Here is a 21,614-nt window from a genome sequence, read left to right as displayed (position 1 = left end):
TCCTTGCACTGGGTATGGAGATCGCGTTTATTGAGCCACTCGAGTGCTTGTACAGAACAGCTATACAGAGATGATGATACATGGTTGTGCTTCAACACCGTCAAACACTTAGATTCCAGTAACTTCAAGGTAAACAAGTTCCAAGACAGACTAGATTTTTTTTTTTTTTAGTTTTTCTTTTTGATAAATTATTTTTTATATAAATAACTGTAACAGAAAAAATAATAATAATAATAATAACGTCCAACATACAGGATCCTGAAGCGTTTTCGCGTTGCTAAACTGAGAAGGAACTCAAACGGGGCGGGAGGACCAAGGGGGAACCAACAAATATCAGTGCAATGATACAGCCTTTGCCCTAAAAATATATATTTAACTTTATGGGCAAGGAGCAGACAGGGAAAGGAAGGAGAGGGGAGAACCACCAACGAGGCAAGAAAGAGATTTCGGGGAAGGAAAAGGGGGTCACAGCCTTCAGAGGGAGGGAACAGAAGAGAACAAAACGAAGGACCCCAAAATATTGCAGTGCATCTAGTGGCGGGGCGGGGGGGGGGCAATCCTGGGACGTAAAAAACAAAAAATCCGAGGAGTTTTGGTTAAATCACTATACACCAAGCTGTAAGAACTGCACGAGACACAGAATTCATATACACGGGGTCCGCTGGGGGGCCCGGGGGGCTGCGGGGCCTCGGGGCGACAGCACGCTCGGGAACGCTTCACCACGGGGGGGGGACACGAGCGGGGCGGGGGCCTCATAGCTTCCTTGTCTGCAGGGATATATATATATATACGTGTGTGTGTGTGCTGCCTGTTAAAAATATATATATATATCTGTGGGCTGAAGGAGGACGCAGCCTGACAGGGAGGGAAGGGCCGTGCAAGCAAACGGGTCCCGTCCGCGGGGTTTGACCGTTCTGGTCCCTTTTTGCGTGGGGATTTGGGGTAGCGTGGGGCAGAGCCACCCCACCCCGTCCCCTGCCAGATGTTGGCACGCACATCTGGGGGGGCAGCCGCCCCCAAATCCAAGGGAAAGGGCACCGGAGGGGGGGGGCTTCTACCCCAAAAAGAGCTGGGGAGGAAACACCGCCAGCAGCAGCGCGGGCGCAGTGGGGCAGGAGGAGCGGCCGGCTGCCCGTCCGTCCCTGCAGGAACCCAATGGGGAGGGAAAATTTCATTATTTTTTTTTTTTTTTGGCATTTTCCTGTTATTTTTGTCGCTGCCATTTGCGGATCACTGGGAAGTGATGTCCCCAGACAGCGGCAGCTCGGGGTGCGGGTATCAGTACTTTTTTTTGGCCACGCCGCAGCGCTTCTCCTAACGCGCTTGCATCTGGGGTCCCTTCCCTGCGCTGAGAGGGGGACGGGGAAGGAGCAGGGGGGGCTCAACACAAGAACAAGAGAGAAAGCTCGGCCGGGCCAGGGTCAGGTTGGGTTTGGGTTTGGGGACGGGGACGCGGTTCGGCGCAGGAGCGCGCCCCAGGCCGGGTGCCCGGCGGGGGGGGGTGCAGTCGGCGTCGGGTCGCTGGCGGCGTTTCCTTTTAACTGCTGCTTTCCTCCTCTGTTTTATTGAGCTTCTTCAGCGTGTCCAGCAGTTTCTGTGGGGTGAGGATGTGCGTGGACCCTGCGGGGGGCAGAGAGGGCGAGGGTGTCAGCGCCGGCTTCGTGCGTCCCCCCCATGTCCCAGCTGATGGCCCTGCTCCTCCCCCCTCCCCAAAAAGGGTCCCCGGCCCCCCCCGGCGAGGCCTTACCTGGCGGGAGGGTGCGCACACAACTGGAAATGCTTGCACAGAAATGAACGCCCATGGGAGGAAAAAACGGGGAAAGGAAAGGCAAAGGAGAGATGGAGGAGATGGATGGAGCTGGAGGGCGGCGGGATGAGGCCGGGGGGGCCGGGAGGTGCCGGGGGGCGCAGCGGGGACGGGGACGATGGGGACCCTCCTGTCCCCATCCTGCAGCGGGCACCTGCGGGGGGCATCAGGGTGGGGGGAGCATCGCAAGGGGGGAGCAGCAGGACGCAGCACTGAGCATCCCTGGGCAGAAGGGGTGACGGGGGGGGGGGGGAAAAAAGGGTTCAGAGAGGAGGAGGAGGAGGTGAAGGGGGGGTCCTGACTTCGGCAGCCCTGCTCCTGCCCGGCTGCGCCCTGCTTGGCCCCTGTGTTGCAGGGGCTGCTTCTGCCTGGAGCAGGATGCGGCCAGCACGATGCTGGGCACCACATCCCCGTGCCCGAGCGCTGCTGGTGGCAGGAGGACGGACCTTTGTCCCCGTGAGCCCCGGGGGGGGGACAGCACGTGGCCCTGCCCCATCCTGGGGAGGCCACCACGCCGCCACCGCGAAGAGCCAAGCAAAACCAAGATTTCCTACAGAACCGAGGATTTCAGCCCAATTTCTTCTCCCCCGAGCACACCGCAACGGCGAGAGGAGCCGGGGCAGGCGGCGGGGGCTGCCCCACGCAGACACAGCCCCCCCGGGACAGCGCTCCACCTGTCCCCGAGCGGGTGGGACCTGCCCCGCGTCCCGGCCCCTCCGGAGCGCGCGATGGGGAGCGGATGGCATGAGGGGGCCGGCGGGGCCGGAGCCATGGTGGGTGATGGAGGCGGCGCTGGAGGCGTTCCAGCCCAGGAACTGCAAGCATTTTCTCATCAACGGAACCCGAAAGGAAAAGCAAACCGAAAGCATAATTAACGGAAGGACGGAAGAATCAAAGAAAGCCCTTCGGGGAGGAAGAGTTTCTTTTTTCGTTAGTAGGCTGCCTTTACTTGGTTTCTTTGGCTCACTCCATTGCTGGAGCCTGATCCTCAAATGATACCCTAGTGGAGTCCCTGAAGTCGGGGTGCCTCAGGTCCATGAGAAATTTGGTGGGAGTGAGAATGTGAGTAGAACCTGCGGGAGAACAGAGCGGGGCTGACGTCCCGGCCACAGCCCCGGGGGGCACACAGCATGCACCGGCGCCAGCCGGGGAGCCCGCGGCAGCTCGGGCGCATTTTGGGGAGGGGGGACAATGACGAAGGATGCGCCGCCTGCCCCGAGCATGCGAGGACGGTGGGCACGGAGAGGTGCGCGGCACGAGATGGGCGAGACGCGGAACGGCGACGGGTCGGGGGGCAAGAGGGGGATGGCGACCGGCTGCCCGAGCCTGTCCTGGGTCCGGTTGCATTCCCCTGGGGGTCTCAGGGGGTCTCAGAGCCCCCGCTGGCAGCAGGCAGCGCTGCCACCGTGCGCATCACGCCTGAGCGAAGGGTGCCGAAGGCGGGCACGCTGCGCGGGGCAGGGCGCACGCACGGCACATGTCCCGCTGTGCCTGCGGGCTGTGCCGGGTTGCACACACCCCATTGCACACCCGCTGCGTGCCGGGTTGCACAGCGCTTCCTTCCTCCTGCGGCACGGCCCCAAAGGAGCACCACGCAGCGCTGGGGGCAACGGGGCCAGCGCCGGCTGCACCCCCCCTCCCCAGCTCCTGCACCTCGTGCAGCAAAACTCACCCAGGCGACGAAGAGGGGGGCAAAGAGGGGGGCGGCTGGGGGGTCACGCTGTGTCCCCAGGGGGGTGACACCGGCAGGACGCCTCGGCGCAGGGGCCCTGCAGTCACCTGGAGGCCGGATTTGGCGGCGGCGGCGCGGGGCGAGCGTGGGATGAGCAGCGGGCGGGGGGCGCGGGGCCGGGCCCCCACTCACCTATTAGCACTTCCCACTTGCCGCTGGCTTGCGTCACCTCGTAGGCGCAGCGCATCTCGTTCATGCTCACCCCTCCCAGGATGAAGATGATGAGGCGGGGGCCGCTGCGGTACTCGCCGGGGGCCTTGTTCTTGTGCCAGTGGCCGTAGCGGGCACTAGAGAGGGAGGAGAGGGGTTAGGGACGGCTCCGACAGCAATGAGTGAGCTTATTAAAAATAAAAAAAAATAATAAAAATAAAAATAAAAATAAAAATAAAAATAAAAATAAAAATAAAAATAAAAATAAAAATAAAAATAAAAATAAAAATGAATTGGTTCCCAAATTGCTGTGAGAGCAGGTGATGTCCTCGGTGCCTTCCCAGCCACGAGGGCGGCTCGTTTTCTGTTCGGGGTGGGGAAACTGAGGCACGGGATGGCCGCGAGGGGGAGGGCAGGGGCTGGGTGCCGCGGGACCCACCTGACGGCGGTGGTGCTGAAGGAGGCGGAGGAGCGGGTGGAGATGTAGGGGTAGTGCTTGGTGTCCAGCTTGTCGTCGATGGCATCCTGCAGGGCACAGCCTCAGTGAGCAGCCGGGCGCTGCCCCACACCCGCGTCCCCGCTCCTCCCTCACCCTGCTCCCAAACCCCAGCAGGGTGCAGCCCCCAGGGCACAGACACCAGGCAAAGCCCTATCAATTAAATTACGCGGTGTTCATTTGCATATATTTGCATACATTTGCATTGGGTGGCTTTAGGGGAGGATTTGGTTGAGCTCCTGAAATTCGGTGCAGCTGGGAGGGGGAAGGTGGTGCCTCTGCTGCGGGGCACGGGCAGCGCGGGGGCTGCAGTGGGGCATGGGCTGAGGCTCACCCTAACCTCGAGGTGCCTCCCAAGGTGGGGAAAGGAGGCCGGGAGCTTCCTCATTTCATTTTTCTGAGAGCCTGAAGGGCTGGAGCTGATCTCCAAGCGTCCCAGCTGGGGGACCCAGCCCTGGGTAAGGTAAGGAAGCTGCTGCTTTGTGCTCGGTGACCACAGCTGGGGGATGAACGTCACCTGCGAGCCATTTGTTGGGTCCTGGCTGCACTGTGCAGCCCCCACAGATCTCTGGGATCAGCTCCAAGGTGCCCCAGGTGCAAAACAGGGTGGGAAAGTTTGCACGGAGCTGGGTGGAGGAAGGCAGGAGCAAGGCTGTGTGATTTTGGAAATGAAGGGAGCTGCGGTAACCGAGCGCAGGGCTGGGCTTTGTACTGTGGGGATGCTCAGGACACGGTGCTCTAGTAGCTGTGCAACCCCCCCACAGCCCGGTGTGCACATGGGGGCCAGGAAAGCTTCCCAAATCCCCCCCTACCTTGGAGCAATCACAAAGAAACCCCCACAGCCACTGCCCGCATGGCACCACGGGGCTGTGAGCGGCGCAGAGGGTGCACTGGGGAGATGTGCCAGCAGCTCCCTGCTCCCCACAGGTCCCTGCCCGGTGGTGCTGAGGTCCCTGCTGTCCCCCCCGTCCCCGCCATCGCTGTCTCACCTCCATGATGTCCTTAATGACGGGGGTCCATCGGGAGAGCTGGTAGGTCTGCTCGCTGATCCGCTCCTTCCGCTCCGGCTTGCTCCGGCGGCGCAGGGTGGACTGGGCACGAGGACGGGGACACCCTGAGCCACGGGAGGGCCACCCCAACGGGGACGTCCCGAGGGACACGAGCAGGGTGGGGGCCTTCCCGGGGGCTGAAGGGAGGGCGGGAGGTGGACACTCACGTCTGTGATGATGGGCACCCCGAGGTGGGCCATGTTGGTGATGATCTCGCTGTCCTCTGCCGGGATCTGGGCGTGCTGGATCAGCTTGTTCAGGTTCTCCTCGGTGATACCTGCAGAGAAATGGGGAGATTTGGGAAAATGGGACCTGCTGAGGAATGCCTGCGAGCGGGGACACGGCCCCTCAGCGTCACCTCAGGACACCTGGCTGGGTGGCAGTCACACAGGGCTGAGCTTTTCCACCCAGCTTTTGCTGGCCCAATGCTCCCGGAGCTGCCCACATCCCTTCTCCCCCTGCCCCGCTCTCCTCCTCACCATTCTTCAGGAAGATGTACAGCAAGATGATGCGGATCTTGTCGTAGGTGCTGACGTTCCCGTCCAGCAGGATGGGGACGATGGCCCTCATGGGGTCCTTGATCTTCTCTCCTTCAGCATCGGTGCCCATGGCCAGGTCCTGCGGAGCACGGGCGCGCTCGTCACCACTCGGTGGTGGCTCTGGGCTGCCGGGCAGGAGCCGCTGTCCCCGGCCATCCCATGGGGTTACAGGGGGTATGGGGGGGTGCCGGTACCTGTTCAACTCTGCAGAGCTTGTCCACCGTGCCCTGGTAGTGCTTCATGCAGTCCTCGGCCAGGTGCAGGTGAGTGGAGTACTGGGGAGAGACGCGCGGGGACACCCTTGCAGGGCTGGAGCACACCAAGGTCCCCGTGCCACCGCCCCAAAGCTGCCAGCCCCAGCCCGGAGCCACCTTCCCGCTGGGAAAGCCACCTTTGGGTGCTCCCCGTGAGGCTCAGCACCAGTGGCCCTGCTCGGACCTTTCCTTGCTTTACCTTGCTGAGCTCCTTCTGGTACTGCGGCATCTTCTTCAGCATCTGGGACAGGTCTCTCATGGTGGTCTGCGAGGGAAGGGGACGAGGTCACCCCGGGGGACTTGGGGCCAGGACCCTGCCCAAACATCCCCCTCTGTCGGGGTTTGGTGGGACACGTGTGCACCCCATGCCAGGAGGACCCCGGTGCCCCTCCAAGGGCACCTTCCCCATTCCCTCAGCCCCAGGTGTGGGGTCAGTGCCCCACGGCTCCCCCCTGCCCATCAGGAACCCTTTACAGGTGTCCCCGTGAGGCTTTGCTGTATCCTGGCCCTTGGGTGCCTGTGCTCGCCCAGAGGTGTCACCTTATCGCCTGTGTTCATCCTCTTGCTCGACGAAAACTCCTTCAGGGACCGGGTCACCTCCCTGGGGACAGGAGGAGGGCGCAGCCATCAGCACAGAGGGACCGACCCGAGGGGCCGCTGGGTGCCCAAACGCACCCACATGGGGTAGGGGCAGCAGCGAGGCACCCCGGGGACACTCACTGGGACACCTCCGCGATGTGCTTGTGGCGAAGGGACACCCAGAGGTCGTCGTCCTCGTCCAGGAGAACCTCCTTAACCCGGGCTTCCCCGATGCCGCTCGTCTCGTACCTGGGAAGAGGGCAGGAGCGGGGAGGGGACGGGGCGCGCGGTCACACGTGGCTCGGGGGGGGGGACATGGGGCAGGTGGGGGCTGCTCTGGGCTCTGCCAGCGGCGGGGCGAGGTTATTTCAGTTTGATTTAATTCCCACCGCCTTGTACCCAGTTATAGGTTGGGAGGGGGTTTAGAAAAGGCTTCTGCATCAGCCCCGGGTGCCTGGGGGTGGGTGAGCACGGGGGGGGGGGGCACTCACTTGTAGACGTCATTCTCGATGGGCAGCAGGTCGTAGCTCATGGCCTGGAAGGTCAGCTCGTGCAGCACCGGGGAAGCGGGGTCGAAGCCACGGTCCAGGATGAGGAGCTGGGAGCGAGCCTTGTCCGGGCCCTGCCGAGCCACCGGAGCCGTCAGCAGCGGTCCCCAGGTCCCCGCTGCCACCACCCATCAGGGGGTGCCCCCTGAGATGCGCCCCCCGGGCCTCCCCCTGCTCACCTCGCCCATGGTGGGGTCGTCAGCCTTGTAGGCATCCAGCTTGTCCTGGATGAGCTGCGCCAGCATGGCGTTGTCTTTGTAGTCACTGCGGAAGGAGGAGGAGGGAATGGTCCTTTTCCCCTCTCCCCGAGGAATTTGGTGAGCCCCCGGGTGCCCCCCGTACCCCTCTGTGCCGCCTCCCCCCGTCCTCACCCGCGGTACCGCACGGCCGGGTACTCCTTCAGCGTGGCGCACAGCGTGGCGATCTGCTCCGCCAGCCGCTCCAGGATCGGGTTCTTCATCTGGGCCTTGTGGGGGCTGTAAAAGCTCTGGAAGGAGTCGGCCGAATCCAGGGAGTAGACCTGGGGAGCGCAGCGGGAGGGCGCTTAGCGGGGCCAGGACGCGGGGGCATCGAGCAGCCCTGGTGGGTTGGGGAACCCAACCCAAACCCAGGCAGGTGCCGGGTCCTGGCTGCAGGTTCAGCAATGTTCAGGGTGTCTTTTGGGGTTTTGGCTGGCACCACTGTGCCCTGAGCCCCTCCCCAGCCCCTGCTCCTTGGTGCAGCCCCTGGGCACGCGCAGAGCCCCCAGGAGCTCGCCCAGCCCCTGCGCACAACATCGCCTGCGCCCAGGCAGGGAACCAGGGACACGAGGAGGAGCAGGGACAGTAAAACCAAACCAAATTCTTTCCTGAACAGACCACTAGGAGCTCATCTTCCACCTGCCCTCACCATGGTCTCCTCCAAAATCCACTGCCACCCGTTCCTCCCCACTCCCCTTGTCCCCGCAGCAGGGGGCTGGTCGCCTGGTGCCCCCGGGTGGTGCTGTGCCGGGGGGGGGCAGAGCCTGACAGCACGGGCACAGGGCCAAGGCGCTAAATCCCCGCAGCCGATCAGCCCTGAGAGGTAATTGGAGGAGACAGGGCGCTGGGAGCAGCACAGGGAGAGGCCTCGTGGGGTCTGCGGCTCTTACGCAAATCCTGCTGGGCTGGGGAGGGACCCGGAGCACCCCCTCTGCCCCATCCCCTGGGACACCCCAGCCCAGACCCACCTGGGACTCGGAGGGCAGGAAGGCGATGTTGATCTCGGTCAGGGTCTTGATGACCTTGGCAGCTCGGGATTTCACCAGCTCGTTGAAGAGGGCGTCGGGGCAGGCTGGAGGGGAGGGAGAGGAGGAGGCTGCACTCAGGGCATGGTGGCCAAGCTCCCGCGGTCCTGCTCTGCCCAGGCATCCCTCCCACCCACCTTTCTGTGCATGTTTTAGTGGAATCGTTCCCTTCTCTTGGTTTGCACGATGCGTTTTGTGATGGGGGGGTGCTGCCTGCAGTGCCTGGGGGTGAGGAACCCGGACCCCACTTTTGGCACGCGCAAACCCCCCCGTGGCCATGTCCCAGCCCCGTCCCGCAGCTCCCCGCGGGCACCCCCTGCTCTCTGCTCCTTGCCCCGTCCCCCTGCAGTACTCACAGTCAGTGAAGAAGACGTGGGCAGCTCTGTACTTGGAGGTGGGGGGGTCCTTGAAGTCGTTGATGAGGGAGTGGATGGACTGCAAGAGACACGCGAGCGGCTGGGCTGGGCTGGGCAGGGCGGCCCCGCATCGCGGCACCAAAAGCCCAAGGAGCAGCACCCTGTGGCCCCCACACTGCACCCCACAGGCTTGGCACCACGACCCGTGCCAGGGTGCCCCCACGGGCGCAGATCCTCCTCCTCCTCCTGCCCCCAGCCCCTGCTCACCTTCTCGGAGGGTGTGATGAGGTACACGGCCTCCAGGCTGGGCAGCGGCTCCCGGCGCTTGTTGATGTCTTCCACAACTGGGGGGGAAACACAGGGGTCATGCTGGGGGGGTGGCACCAGCTGCCAGCCCCCCGGTGCCCCAAACACCTCCCTGGCCACTCGCCCCCACCCGTGTGGCAGTTGGGGCTGTCCCCAGCCCACCCCAGCCCTGTGTCACCCTGTGGGGGGCACTTGGGTGCTTGGAAAGGTCCCGGGGAGGGGGGCGATGGATTTGTGTGCGTGCTGCCGTGCTGTGGCTGCTTTGGTCCATCCTCATGTCCCTGCGCTGCGGGGGGGACACTTGGGGGTGATGCTCTGCCTTGGGACGTGGTGGTACCCCGGGGACAAGCCCCCAACACCCAGCACCTCCCGAGGCACCGCCAGGGTGTTCCTTCTCCTCCCTGAGCACCGCAGGGAGCTATTTATTTATAGGGCTGGGATAAAACAACACCTGGCCTCCTCGCAGCCATCCTCCTCGGAGCCAAGCGCTGCCAGGAGGCGAGGGGCTTGGGCTCCCTCGGCCCCCGTGGGCTGGGAGGGACCCAAAGGCACCAGGCACGGGATGGAGACGGGGGGCTGGGTGCCAGGGGGGGGCTGTGCGCGGCACTGTACTCACTGGTGATGCCCTCCGTCATGATGTCGGTCATTTTGCAGCAGGAGGACAGCATGCGCATGCTGAGCTGGTCCACCACCAGCACCTGGGGACAGCGGGCACCAGCTGGGGACGGGGCAGAGGGGAGAAGCCCTGCCCTGCACCCCGACGGTGCCCTGGGGCTCCCAGCCCACTCCAACCCCCTCCCAGCTTCATCCTCCTCCTCCTCCTCCTCCTCCAGCCCCGCTGCTCACCTTCCATTCTCCCTTCTTCTTCACCTTGCGGATCACATCGTGCATGATCTCTGCAAGAGACAGGGAGCAGGGGGTGGTGTGAGCACCCCAAACCTCCTGCAGCACCCCAGGGTGCCCACGTGCAGCGGGGGGGCTGTGCTGGGGGCGCTGGAATCCCCCCATTGCTTATGGGGCCGTGCCAGCCCCTCTGCACCCCTCCTGGGGGTCCCAAAACTGCCATCCTGGGATGGCTGCGAGCAGCCACTCGCTCAGTAGGGCTCCTTTTGGGGTGGCAGGGGTGTTTTGGGGACGTGGCACAAGGGGTGGCCCCCAAAAACCCACATGGGGCTGAGCGCAGGAGCTGAGCCCACCCCGCGGGGAGCAGGGAGCGGGACCCGAAAGCACACCCCAGATGGCAGAGGGACGTGGGGGTCCCCGGGGGCCACCCCGCACGCCTCGGCCCTAATCCGAAGCGCCAGGAAAACAACAGCGGCTTTAAGGGCTCCTTTTAGCAACAAGCCCCAGGCGGCCTCAGCCTGCTCCTTGTAATCCCCCAGAAGCTCATCTCGCACCCGGCCCTGCCCCGCTTACACAACCAGCCGGGGTCGGTGTCCCCGCGCTGTCCCCTCAGCCAGGCCACCCCCTGCCCGTTCCCCTATCCGTGCTGGGGTGGGGGAGCAAGCCCCAAAGGTCCCCTTTGTCCCTGGACAATGAAGTACAGAGCTGGTGGGCTGCCTGGCCGGGCTTGGGGAAGGGTCTGCGTCCGTGCGCCGCCGTGCCACATCCCTGCTGCCCTCCTGGGGGGCTTTGCTCCAAGCCCCTGGCACCCAGGACAGGGATGGGGGTACCCAATTAAAACCCCAATTAAAACCCCATCAGGAAATGTTTCTGAATTACATAAAGTGGAGGCGTGGGGGGGCAGTGGGTGCAGGTGCCGCCCTGCCAGCCTCGTCCCGGGGAGCCTCCCCCATGGCAGCAACCCCAGGGGTGCCGGTCCCGCGGGCAGAGCTCGACGCAGGTTTATATGGGGCAGCTGGGGACCTGAATTTGCCTCATTCCAGGACAGGGCTTGAGGGAGGCACACGGAAGGGACTGCCTGGGGGAGCTGCCAGCCCTATAAATGTCCGTGTTGGGGTGATGCTGCATTTGGGTTCACTTCCCTGCCCTGCCACGTGCTGTGAAGCTGCAGGGGCACGGGGCTGGCAGCGGCGCAAAACCCGCTGCAGAACTCGGAGGTTCCTGCTGCACACAGGCTCCTTCCCCATTTTGTGTCCCTGGGGGAGCCCCAAAAGCTGCTGGCCGTGACCTTGGGGTGCTGCCCGGCCTTGCTCTCATCCCGTAGCTTCTCCCTTGGGTGCGGGGCACCTGCAGCCCCCAGACCACATCCCCCATGGGGGCTGCGTTCGCTCAGCTTCGAGCAGCCAGCGCCCGGTGACAAATATTGCCAGCTCCTGCCACAGGCTCCTTCCCTCTTTTCATCCCTCATCTTTGGCTGTTTCCCCTGCGCAAGGACCCAGGGATAACGGTGCTGTTTGGTGCTGTTTGCAGGCACCGTCCCACACCCTGCGCCCGACACCCTGGGCAAACAGCCGTGATGCGAGCACCGAGGTGCTGCCGGTGGGGACAGGGCTGGGCTCCTGGCTCCGGGCAGCCAGGCAGAAATCCTGCCCCTGCAGCAGCGTGGTGCTCCGGGGCAGGGAGAGGAAGGAAGGAAGGAGGCTGGGAGCGAGCGTCCTGCACCGAGGGCTGCGGGGAAGGAGCCTCGGGTGCCTCAGTTGCTGCCGGCCCCGCAGCTGTTTGTCCATGGAGCAAAACCGGAGAGGGTGGCAAGGGAGAGGGGATGCCAGTGAGGATGAGCTGGGAGGATGAGCCACGCAAAGGCATCCTTGAGGCAATTCGGCACTCGGCAAGAGGGGAAACAGCAGCTCCCCTGCTCCTGGGGCCTCGAGGCAAGCCTGGCCCCTCCTGGGCAGAGATGCTCTCACGTCCACACAACAGCAGGTCGGACGCTGCCGCCCGTGCCCTCAGATGGTCTTGGCCAGAGCTTTGGGGCTCTAACGTCAGCCGGTGACGCTCGCAGCCGAGCTTTTCATCTTGGAGGCAGCCCAGGTTTCGGGGGGGGATTCGTGTGTGTATCCAACCCACCCAGCACCTCCAGCACTCGTACGTTGCTTCTGCTCCCTTCAGGCTGGAAGGATTTTAATCACAGTTCCTGCTGAGAACGGACAGCGCAGATGGGTTGGGGTTTATCCTCCGATGCAGAGAAGACCCCAACACCACGGGCAAGGAAGCCCCACCTCAAATTGGGGACCTCCAGTAACGTGGTCCTAACCGTGCCACTGGGACACCTCGTGTGGCGCACCGGAGCCGCCACCTCCCCGGCCACCCCCTTGCTGGGCAGGGCTCCTCCTGGGGTGACAGTGGCAGGAGGGTGTCCCAGCACATCGCCTGCAGCCAGGGCCAGAGGCTGGTGACACGGTGGCCTAGTAGGACTCGCGCCCATCCGGCGCTGCAAAGAGGCTTAGCGGTGTTACCGACCCGCGCCTGCCTCGGGGACCGACCCCACACCTCTATTCCTGGGGGAAAAGGTGCTGAAAAAGCTGTGACCAATTCAGGCTGGGCGGGGATGGACTCATTTGGGGTGCCCCAAGGCAGTTGTCAGGCTTTGGAAAGAGCCCGGAGCCCAGCGAGCAGCCCCAAAGCCCACCTGCAGTGGAAGCAGGTCCTGGCCAGCCCCAGGTGCTGCAGCACCAGGATGGGGTTTCTGCACCCAGAGGTGTTCGGCAGCGATGGCCAAGCCCTTCTCTAATGCCAGGAATTATGAAATCAAACTCCTGCTGCTCGGAAATGCTCCTCTGCCACCATGTTCCTGGTCCTCGTGTGCGGCACACCTTGTCCTGGCGTGGTGCAGGGTGGAGTGACGTGAGGGGCGGCAGGAGACCAGGTCCCGCGGTCCTACAGGACCCCAACCACGGGCTGCTCCTTGCCACAGGCACGGCTCAATCCCTTCACCCTCCTCCTGTGCGCTCCGTTTGGGACCCAGAGTCCTGGAGCCGCCGGGGAGCTGGACCACGGAGGCCCTCGGTGAGGTTTGCTCCAGACCCACCTCCCTCGCGGAGCTGTCACGACGCATCCTTGAGACGTGTTTGTCTGCGGGTTGGCCTGGCAACTGCCTCCTGCTGGTTCGTTAACTAATTGGGGAAGGCAGCGCGAACGTTACCTAGGCAGAACCACGCTCCGATGTAGCAGACCGTGCGTTTACATCCAAAACATCACCAGCTGGGGACACACAGGTGCCAGCGTCCTGTGCCCAGGCGGTCCCCGATCAAATAGGATCAGAGGGTGGCAGGGAGGCCATCAGCCCATCGGGGCACGGAGAAGAATTGCATTTATGGGAGCCAAAAACACCTGCACGGCCTCGACAGGGGCAGGGCAGAGACCTGGAGAACGGCTCAGGACTTTGGGAGCACGGCCAGAAGGACATGAGGAAGATGAAAGGCGTGATCAAAAAATCAAAAAACGATAAAATTCATCAGGATTTTCACTGCAGGACCGCTCCTGACATGGGTTCTTCGGGTCTGCACGAGGACCTGGGAGTCGAGCAGAGCTTCTCCTGCTGGGTGCTCAGCGGGGCACAGCCCTCAGCAGGTCCCTTCTGAAGGCATCGCCCTTCCCTGAGCTTGTTCTCATCCCCCAGGCGTTCCCATCCTTGGAGGAGGTGCTGCGATGTGCCAGTGGCTGCAGGAGCCAGGAGCTTTCCTGAGGCAGGACGGGACATGCAGGGCCACCGCATCCCGGGGTAGGTGCCACTCGTCCCCACACACACAATGACTTTCTGCCCTGGTTCTCCTCTGCATTGACCAAGAGGGAGCAAAACGCCACCCCCCTGGGGTGCACGGGTCCAGCTCCAGGCGGTGCCCCGGTGGCACATCTCCCCGTCCCGTGGGCTCCACGAAGGCCATACCCGTGCGTGCCCACCCGTGTGTCTCCGCGTGGTTGTGGGGAAGCCCCCAGGTCGCGGTGCCTTCAGCCTGATTTATTTTCTCCCTCCAGAAGGCAGCAGCCCCGGGCTCCTCCCCGCGCAGCGAGCTGGTGGGCGCAGCATCTGGTGACAGCCGCGCGGTGCCGAGCCTCGTCCTCAATGCCTGGGTTTTTGGGGGGACTTTCTCCCAGGAAAAATCCTCAGAGGTGCCAGGGAATTGGGCCCTGACCTTATTTATTTATTTATTAAGAGGGGAAATTTCTAGGCCTGGTGGTGGCTTTTTTTCTGCTTTCCTGCACACGCAGACATCGGTGGGTGGAGGCAGCCCTGCTGAAGCGATCGGTTATTGCTCACGGTGACACAGGGACAATATTTTTCAGGCTCAGGTGTAGAACATGGTCCGGAGGCTAAAATTGCTAAATTTTCGAGCCATGACCCAACTTGGAGCCGATGCTGGAGGCAAGGCAAAACAATCCCATGAGGACAAACCCAAAAACCCCAGTAGGGGCTTTGCCAAGCACCCGCTCTCGTGGGAGCTGTGGGGTCTGCTCCCGGCTGTGGGGTTGGGGCACGCCGAGCTGGAGGCTCTGCCCCATGCAGGGATCAGGATAAGGACACGACGTGCACCTATGCCATGTCCCCACCACGTTGGCCTGGTCCCGTGCCCTTCATCACCTCCTCTTCCTCCTCTTGTGCATGGCAGGGACCTGCCCGGAGCTGGCTCTGGCTCAGCACACGAGCCAAGCACCCTGAGGTGGACTCGGAGCATCCTGTATTTGGCCCCAAAATCCTCCCGTGCCCTCAGCAGGGTGCTGGCAGCACGAGGTGCCCCCAGCCGCCCGGGTGAGTCACGCACCAGCTCCGCAGGTCCCCGGGGGCCCCGGCCGTGCCCTGAGGCTGGCAGCGAGCCCGCAGCCCTGCCCTGCCCTGCCCGTGCCACCCAGCTCAGCGTGCGCCCGCTCCCTGGGCTGTCACCTCCCCGCAGGGAGGGATGGGGGACACCGGGTGACGTGGCACGGCCTCGGCGGTGGGGGTCCAGGGGGGATTTTAGCGTGGGCTGGATGGAGCTGCCGTGAGGATGCTGTGCCCTGGGGCAGGGTGGCCCTGGCAGGCAGCACGTAGCTGGGGACAGGCGAGGACAGGAGGAACGCCCACCCAGGGGGGGTCAGGTGAAGATTTGGGGATGGGGGCCTCAGGGGTGGGCCCCAGCTGCCACAATCGGGTGAGATTTTTCCAGCTGGAACCCAAAGACACCGGGAGGACCGGCCCCAGGGGAGAGCAGGTCCTGGTATGGATGCAGCCATCGCTGCTGGATGCGGGGAGGCGCAGGGACAGCCCGGCTGGGGGGTGACAACGGGTGCCCGGGGCACCTGCGACACCCTGCCCACCCGCTCCCAGCTCCCTGGGGGCCCCCAGAGCTCGTCCTGCTCCAGCACCAGCTGGTCAGAGGAATAATCCTGGCCTGGAGGGAAGCCAGGGCGGAATGCAGCTCTGGAGGTGGGGCCGTGGCGGCGCGCAGCATCCCTCCATCCATCCATCCCTCCTCCCTCCCTCCTTCCCTCCTCCGAGGATGCCCGCAGAGGGCTCCTGCCCTCGGGTCAGCCCCAGGGCACAGGCTCAGCCCTCCTCTGCCCTCCCCGGTGAGCGTCTCCCCCCTCTGCGGGTGCCCCTCGGGGAATCGCTGCCCTGGTGCAGTGGGGGAGAGCCGCAGCGGGGAGGGGGAGCTCTGGGTACCCTGCGGCTCCTGGCAGCGGGGAGCAGCCCCGGCTGAGAACAGCACCACAAAGCACGAACGGCCCCAATGAGACCCGGAGCCTCCTGCAGCAGCCTCGGGAGCCCCCAGCCCCAGGTTGGGGGTGGGCTGGACCCCCCCAAGCGCTCCTGCAGGGCCCCCATCCCTCCATCCTATGCAGCATTTTGCCCGCACGCAGAGCCCTGCCCTCTCCTTCCAGCCACCCACGCTCTGCAGGCTGTGGGGCTGGCACCCCGCTGCCCCTTACCTTCCCCGGCCCGGATCCCCTTATTTTTGGGCAACCAAACCCCAAAGGGACGGATCCGGCCAGATTTCCTCTGTGTGTGTGTGTGCACAGCTGTGATCGCCCCCAGCCCGTGACAATGACAGAAAACAGGGGGCAGGGGACACGCAGCGCTGCCCGTCTGTCCCCTCTTCGCCGAGGGCAAGGTCCTGGGGCCCTGCTGGGGGGGTCCAAGATCCGTGTCCCCCCCCCACCTATGGGCTGGGGGCTGCCCCTTTCTCTCCCCAGCCTCCTGCCCGGGCAGGGAGGGGGGGTCGAGCCCCCCAGGATGACACCCAGCAAAGCCCCCCCCCCCCAGAGCCCATCCTGCAGCAGAGAACCGGGTGGGGGGGGGGCATTTTCCTGCATTTTCCATTTTATTTCCCAACCCGCTCGGCTCTGACCCCCCCTCCCTAACGCCCCCCTTAATGCAGCACCCCAGGGCGGGTTGGAGGGGGGGGGGGGGGACACGACTTGCGCAGCCCCCCCCGGGCAGGTGCCGGCTGGGAACAAAGCGGGGCCATCAATCCATCAATCCGGGGGGGGCATCCATCCGAAGGGGGGGGGGCATCAATCCGGGGGGTGTCCCCCCCCCCCTCCATCACCACCCACCCGATCACACCACCAGCCCCGGCCGCACCATCTGCACCGCTGCGGGAGGGGTTCGCTGCCTCCGCAGCCGGAGCCATCGCGGCCGCGGGGATTTCTCCCATTGCCCCCCCTCCCCACCCCCCAGAAAAAAAAAAAAACACCAAAAAACCACCCAAACCAGCCCCTGCTACGGAAATCAGTCCCGCAAGATGGGCGCGGGGAGGGGGGGGGGGCAGCAAGGCTGCGGGGAGCCCTGGGGAAGTTTCCCCCCGGTTCCTGCCCTTTTCGCTCCCGTCTCCTTATTTTTACGCACAGATTTTCGCAGCGGGGGAGGGTCGCGCGAACATTTCCCCCCCCCCTCCTGCAGCCTGGGGCTTTTTGGCCCCCCCCCGAGGCCAGCAGGCCGTTGAGGAGCTGCTCGGCTTGCGGCAGGAGGGGAAGGAGGAAGCGGAGCCGCGGCTCCTCCGTTCCGCCCCGCAGCCCCGGCCAAAAATAGCGAGCCGGAGGGCACCGAAATCCCCGGCCATGGGGTCCCGGGGGGGGGCTGATCGGGGCTGGGGGGGGGTCACCCCCTCCCCGGGATGAGGGGCGAGGGGAAAAAATGTTTCTGGGTTCATCAGGGAGCCCCCCCGGGGAGGGGTTTGGCGCAGACAAAGCGGCGGGCGCACGGCCTGGCGCGGCGCTGGGCACGGACACCCCCCGTGCCCCCCCCTTTAATGTCCCCCCCCCATCCTCGGTGCCCCCCCCGTGCCATTTGGGGGCCGTTCGTGTTTTGCTGCCCGCGCCCCGATCGCCTCCCGCCCGTTCAGATCCGGGGAAAAGGCTCCGGCGCCTCCCGCTTCCTCCTTCCCCCCCCCCCCCCCTTCCCCGCCATTTATTTATTATTATTATGTTTTTTTTTTTTTACCGCTTCCCCCCCCCCGCGCCGCCCTTCAGCACTGCAGAAAAAGCCCAACAGCTCCAAAACACCCCCAAAAAATAAAAATTAAAATAAAAACCAGAGGGGGACACCCCCCCCTCGCTGTCCCCGCTCCCTGCCCGTTGTCCCCCCCGAGCCCCCCCCCCGGGCTCCGTTTGGCGCATCCGCAGCATCCCCCCCCCGGGGGCATTTCCCCTCGGCTTCCCCCCCCCGCCCGGAGCCCGGCGTTTTTCCACCCCCTCCCCTTTATTTTATTCTCTTCCTTCCCCCCCCCCCGGCTCAATTTTCAGCCCCCCCCCCCCAGCGATGCGCGGCCGGGCTCTTACTTTCTCCGACCACAGCCTTGAGTCCGATGGGGGCCATGGTGCCGGGGGGGGGGGGGGGTCGTGCCAAGCAGGGGGGGGGGGCGCAAAGAAACGAGGTGTCGGGTTGGAGGGGGGGGGCGGACAAACAGCCGGACAGCCGCTGCGGGTGGCAGCGAGGATGCGGAGTGGGGGGGTGAGGGATTTGGGGGGGGGGCGCGACACCGGGGACAAGGTGGGGGGGGGGGGACACCGGGCTCCGGTGGTGGCCGCGGCGGGGCTCAGCTGACTGCGCGCAGGGGGCGGGACGGGAGGGGAGGGGAGGGGGGGGTGGGGGGGGCACAGACGTCACGACTCCCCGCCCCCCCTCCCCGCCCCCCACCGCAGAGACCGCCCCCCCCCAGCATCTTCCCCCCCTCCCATCGCTGCGCCCCCAGCCCCGCACCCCATTTCGCAATATTTTGCCGTATTTTGCCATTTTTTGCTATATTTTGCCATATTTCTGTCCTGCCCCCCCCCCCCCCCCAAATCTCCCTTCTCCCCACACCCTGGGGTTGGTGGGGCGGTGGGAAATGTGCCCCCCCCCCCGCATTCCCCAGCCTGTTTTGGGTTCGTTTTGCGGCAAAATCAATTTTGCGGGGGGTGCAGGGGATGGGGGCACTGGGGATGGGCACAGCCCCTGCTCACTGGGGGGATGTAAATGGGGGGGGGGGGCAAGGCTGGGTGCTGCTGGGGGGGGCATTTCCTCGGGGTGGGGGGCAAGGGGATCCGGAGGGGCTGTGGCAGCCTTGTGCTGGCTCCTGGGGCCGGATTTGGGAGCTCCCCCCCGCATGGGCAGGGTGTAAGGGGGTGTAATGGGGTGTAAAGGGCAAAGGGGTGGGGAGGGGGCTCGGGGGATCCCGAGGGCCCCCCCATGGGTGCGGGTGCGTGGCTGGGTGCTTGCTTTGGGGTCACACAGCCAGCTTTGGCTCCATTTCCCCTTTATTCCCGCTGCATTTATCGGGATGCTGTGGGATGGCCGAGCTGTGCCACGCCGGGTTCCCGGCACGTTTTGGTGCTTTGGGGGGGAAATGGGGGAAATGGGGGCCTGGGGGAAATGCAAGGGGATGGGAAGCTCGTCCCGGCTCCCCCAGTCACCCCGGGCGGACGTCTCCATCGATCCCGGGCTCCCAACGCCGCTCTCTTTGTTAAAAATAAGCCGGAGTTTGGTTTGTCAGCGCTGCCGGACTCGGTGCCAGCCACGAGCTATAAATACCTGGCTGCTATTTCCGAGCGAGGTATTTCTGCTGCCTTCCCATCGCCCCGGCAGCCTTCCCGGGCAGGCCGAGCATCATCGGGCTGAAGGCAAAATCACGGCACGTGTCCCAGCCGGCCCCGTCCCTGCCCCCGGGGACACCCGGCGCCCCAGCAGCCCTGTGCTTCCCTGGCTTCCAGCGCTGCTGGCAGAAAAAAAATCCAATAAGCAAGCAGCGGCACTTGCTGCGCTCACAAAATCAACAGGAGCCTCTGGGTTTGGGACCTGAGGCTGGATCATGGCACCCAAAACGCCCCAGGGCAGGGATCCTGCCCTACAGGAGCCATTTCGTGTCGCTGGTGCCCCTGGGCTGAAACCCCAAAGCTTCCCCCACAAACGGCTGCTGCCTGCTCCGGAGGCTGTGAAAAGGGGAAGCTGTCCCCACCTCGGTGGCACTGGTGGCAGACATGAATGGGTAAAGGGGAGCCAAAATGCTGGATGGCTTCCCACCTTACAGCTTCCTACCCTACAGCTTCCCGTCCCACCTTATAGCCCCCAGCTCCCAGCCAAACGACTCATCCAGGGGCTGGAGCATGTCCCAAGGAGGGTGGCTGCGGGGACGGAGAGGGCACAGCTTCCCCCGGTGCTTCCCTCCCCACTGGGGCCCCTTGGGGACAGCCGTGTGACCGCATGGTCACAGCTCCAGCGCCCCTGGGTCTGCATTTCCCTTTCCAGCACGACTTTCTGGGAGCAGGCAGGAGAAATGAGGTGGGATTTGGGTACGAGTGGGGGGGTTGCAGCTCTCAGCAACCCCACAGAGCCAGGAGAGCGCGTCTGGCTCTGCGTCCTGGCCTCCCACCCCTCGCTGGTGGGTCCCAAAGGGGGCAGGTTGTAGGGGCTGTGCACCCCCGTGTCCCCCAGCCCTCGGGACACCGAGCGGGGCCAGCAGCGGGCAGGGTGCCGCGGTCCCCAGGGTGGCAGCGGGGTGCTCTGGGTGCAGGCAGCGCCCGGCCTTTGTGCCTGGGGCTTCGCCGCTGTCACCGCCCGGTCTCCATCGGGCTGGCAACGTCGTGCTCATGTTCCCTGTGCCCAGTGCCTGGTGCCTCCAGTGTGGGCTCTGTGGGGAAGCCGGCAGGGCCCCCACCCCTGCTGGGGTTCCCGCAGCAGCCTGCGGGCAGTTGGAGGGGCAGGGGTGGTGTTTTCTGTGCCCCGTGCCCACATCCCGTGCCCTGTGCCCAGTGCCCGTGCCCCATTCCCATCCCCATCCTCAGGTCCCGTAGCTGTGTTCCTGGTGCTGCCCATTCCCACACCCCAATCCCAAACTGGTGTCCATGCCCCCTCCCCATCCCCATGGCTGTTCCCCAGCTCCCCCGGCCCTTCCCCAGCCCCCTGCCCGTGCTGGCTGCCAGCCACCAGTTATCCCAGTGCCGACCAGCAGAGGGGACTGGTGATCCACAGCAGCCTCCAGCGCCCTCCTCCAGCCCGGGCCGGGCCGCAGGAGCCCCGCGGGTCCCCCCCCAGCCCCGCAGGGTCCCCCCCGGGCTCCCCGCAGCAGGGGGTGCTGCCTGCCTGCCTGCTGCGCCCCCCGGGCCGTGTTTGGGGCTTTTTGTAGGGTCCAGGCTCGTGTCCGGCTAAAGCCGTGCCTGGGGCTGGTCCTCACAGAATCACACAGAATTTCTAAGTTGGAAGAGACCTCAAGATCATCGAGTCCAACCTCTGACCTAACGCTAACAGTCCCCACTAAACCATATCCCTAAGCTCTACCCCCAAAAAGGGGTTCGGGAGGCTCCAAAAGGGGTTCGGGAGGCTCCGTGGCCAAGCAGCAGCTGCAGGGGCCGGATCCTGCCCTGGCTCAGCACGGGGCAATGCGGCGTTATCAGTGCCATAAATCCCGCTGGAGTCACAGGGACGGAGGGTGCCCAGCCCGGGGCAGAGCTGCCCACGGCCTTATCAGCACCGAGGAGCTGCAGGGCCCTAATTAGGCGGCGTTTAATTGCGCCAACGCCAGTTCCTGTGAAGGAGAGCAGTCAGCAGCCCCTGGAGCAGGAGCTGGGGAGCAAAAGGGTACGGAGACGGCTTCTGCCAGCACAGGGAAATAAATCCTTACAGCAATGAGTGCAATGACTCTGCGGGTCCTGAGGGCGGGGGGGGCCAGGAACAACCTGCTCTGGGTGCTCTGTGGGGGCACAAACTGGGCTTTACACCATGAAAGGCAAGAGGGGGGCAGCAGGGGGTTTGTCCCCGTGGGTACCGAGCCCGTGGTGAGCAGGTGAAGCCGACGATCCTCAGGAGGGGCAGGTTTGGTTTGAGCGCAGTCGGGATCAAACCCTCACAGCTCAGCGCTGATATTCCTGAACTGCCCCCTCGCTGGCATCAATCGAGGCCTTGGGATCGCCCAGGAGCATGTGCCGGGGCCTGGAGGTGGAGGAGGCACCAGCAGCGCTCTGCTGTGGGTGTCACACGTGGCTCCGGGGCTTTGCCAGCTCGGGGACTGTCCCCGGCAGCTGGCTGGCACCGGGAGCGCATTTGTCCTCCCCGGCTGTATTCAGAGGGAAATCCTTCCTTTCGGAGCTCGTTCGTCCAACAGATAATTCAGGCAGCTCCAGACAGATAAGCATTATTTACATCCGCTCAGAGGGATGTAATTAGCTGCCATGATTAGACTT

The 21,614-nt window shown here is 64.4% G+C and overlaps 1 protein-coding gene across 2 annotated transcripts; it reads right to left on the bottom strand.

Annotated features, from left to right (window-relative positions):
- Window positions 1-3: 3 nt before the first annotated feature.
- LOC137842787 (syntaxin-binding protein 1) lies at window positions 4-17,843 on the bottom strand. 2 transcript variants are annotated; one of them, XM_068657300.1, is made up of 20 exons: window positions 17,739-17,843; window positions 9,927-9,976; window positions 9,697-9,778; window positions 9,042-9,118; window positions 8,775-8,853; window positions 8,362-8,465; window positions 7,526-7,674; window positions 7,334-7,418; window positions 7,098-7,228; window positions 6,748-6,855; window positions 6,568-6,628; window positions 6,227-6,292; window positions 5,968-6,048; window positions 5,714-5,852; window positions 5,402-5,511; window positions 5,175-5,276; window positions 4,129-4,214; window positions 3,672-3,826; window positions 2,757-2,880; window positions 4-1,620 (listed from the first exon to the last, which is right to left on the bottom strand). In XM_068657300.1, exons 1-19 carry the CDS (start codon window positions 17,773-17,775, stop codon window positions 2,771-2,773), a joined length of 1,812 nt encoding a protein of 603 aa, XP_068513401.1. In that variant the 5' UTR covers window positions 17,776-17,843; the 3' UTR covers window positions 4-1,620; window positions 2,757-2,770. The 2 variants fall into 2 exon arrangements, with proteins under 2 accessions (XP_068513401.1, XP_068513402.1); XM_068657301.1 differs by lacking the exon at window positions 2,757-2,880.
- Between the last annotated feature and the right edge of the window lie 3,771 nt (window positions 17,844-21,614).

This window comes from Anas acuta, chromosome 20 (genome assembly GCF_963932015.1).
Source record: "Anas acuta chromosome 20, bAnaAcu1.1, whole genome shotgun sequence".
Lineage (NCBI taxonomy): Eukaryota > Metazoa > Chordata > Aves > Anseriformes > Anatidae > Anas > Anas acuta.
This window is presented reverse-complemented; position numbering and strand designations above follow the sequence as displayed.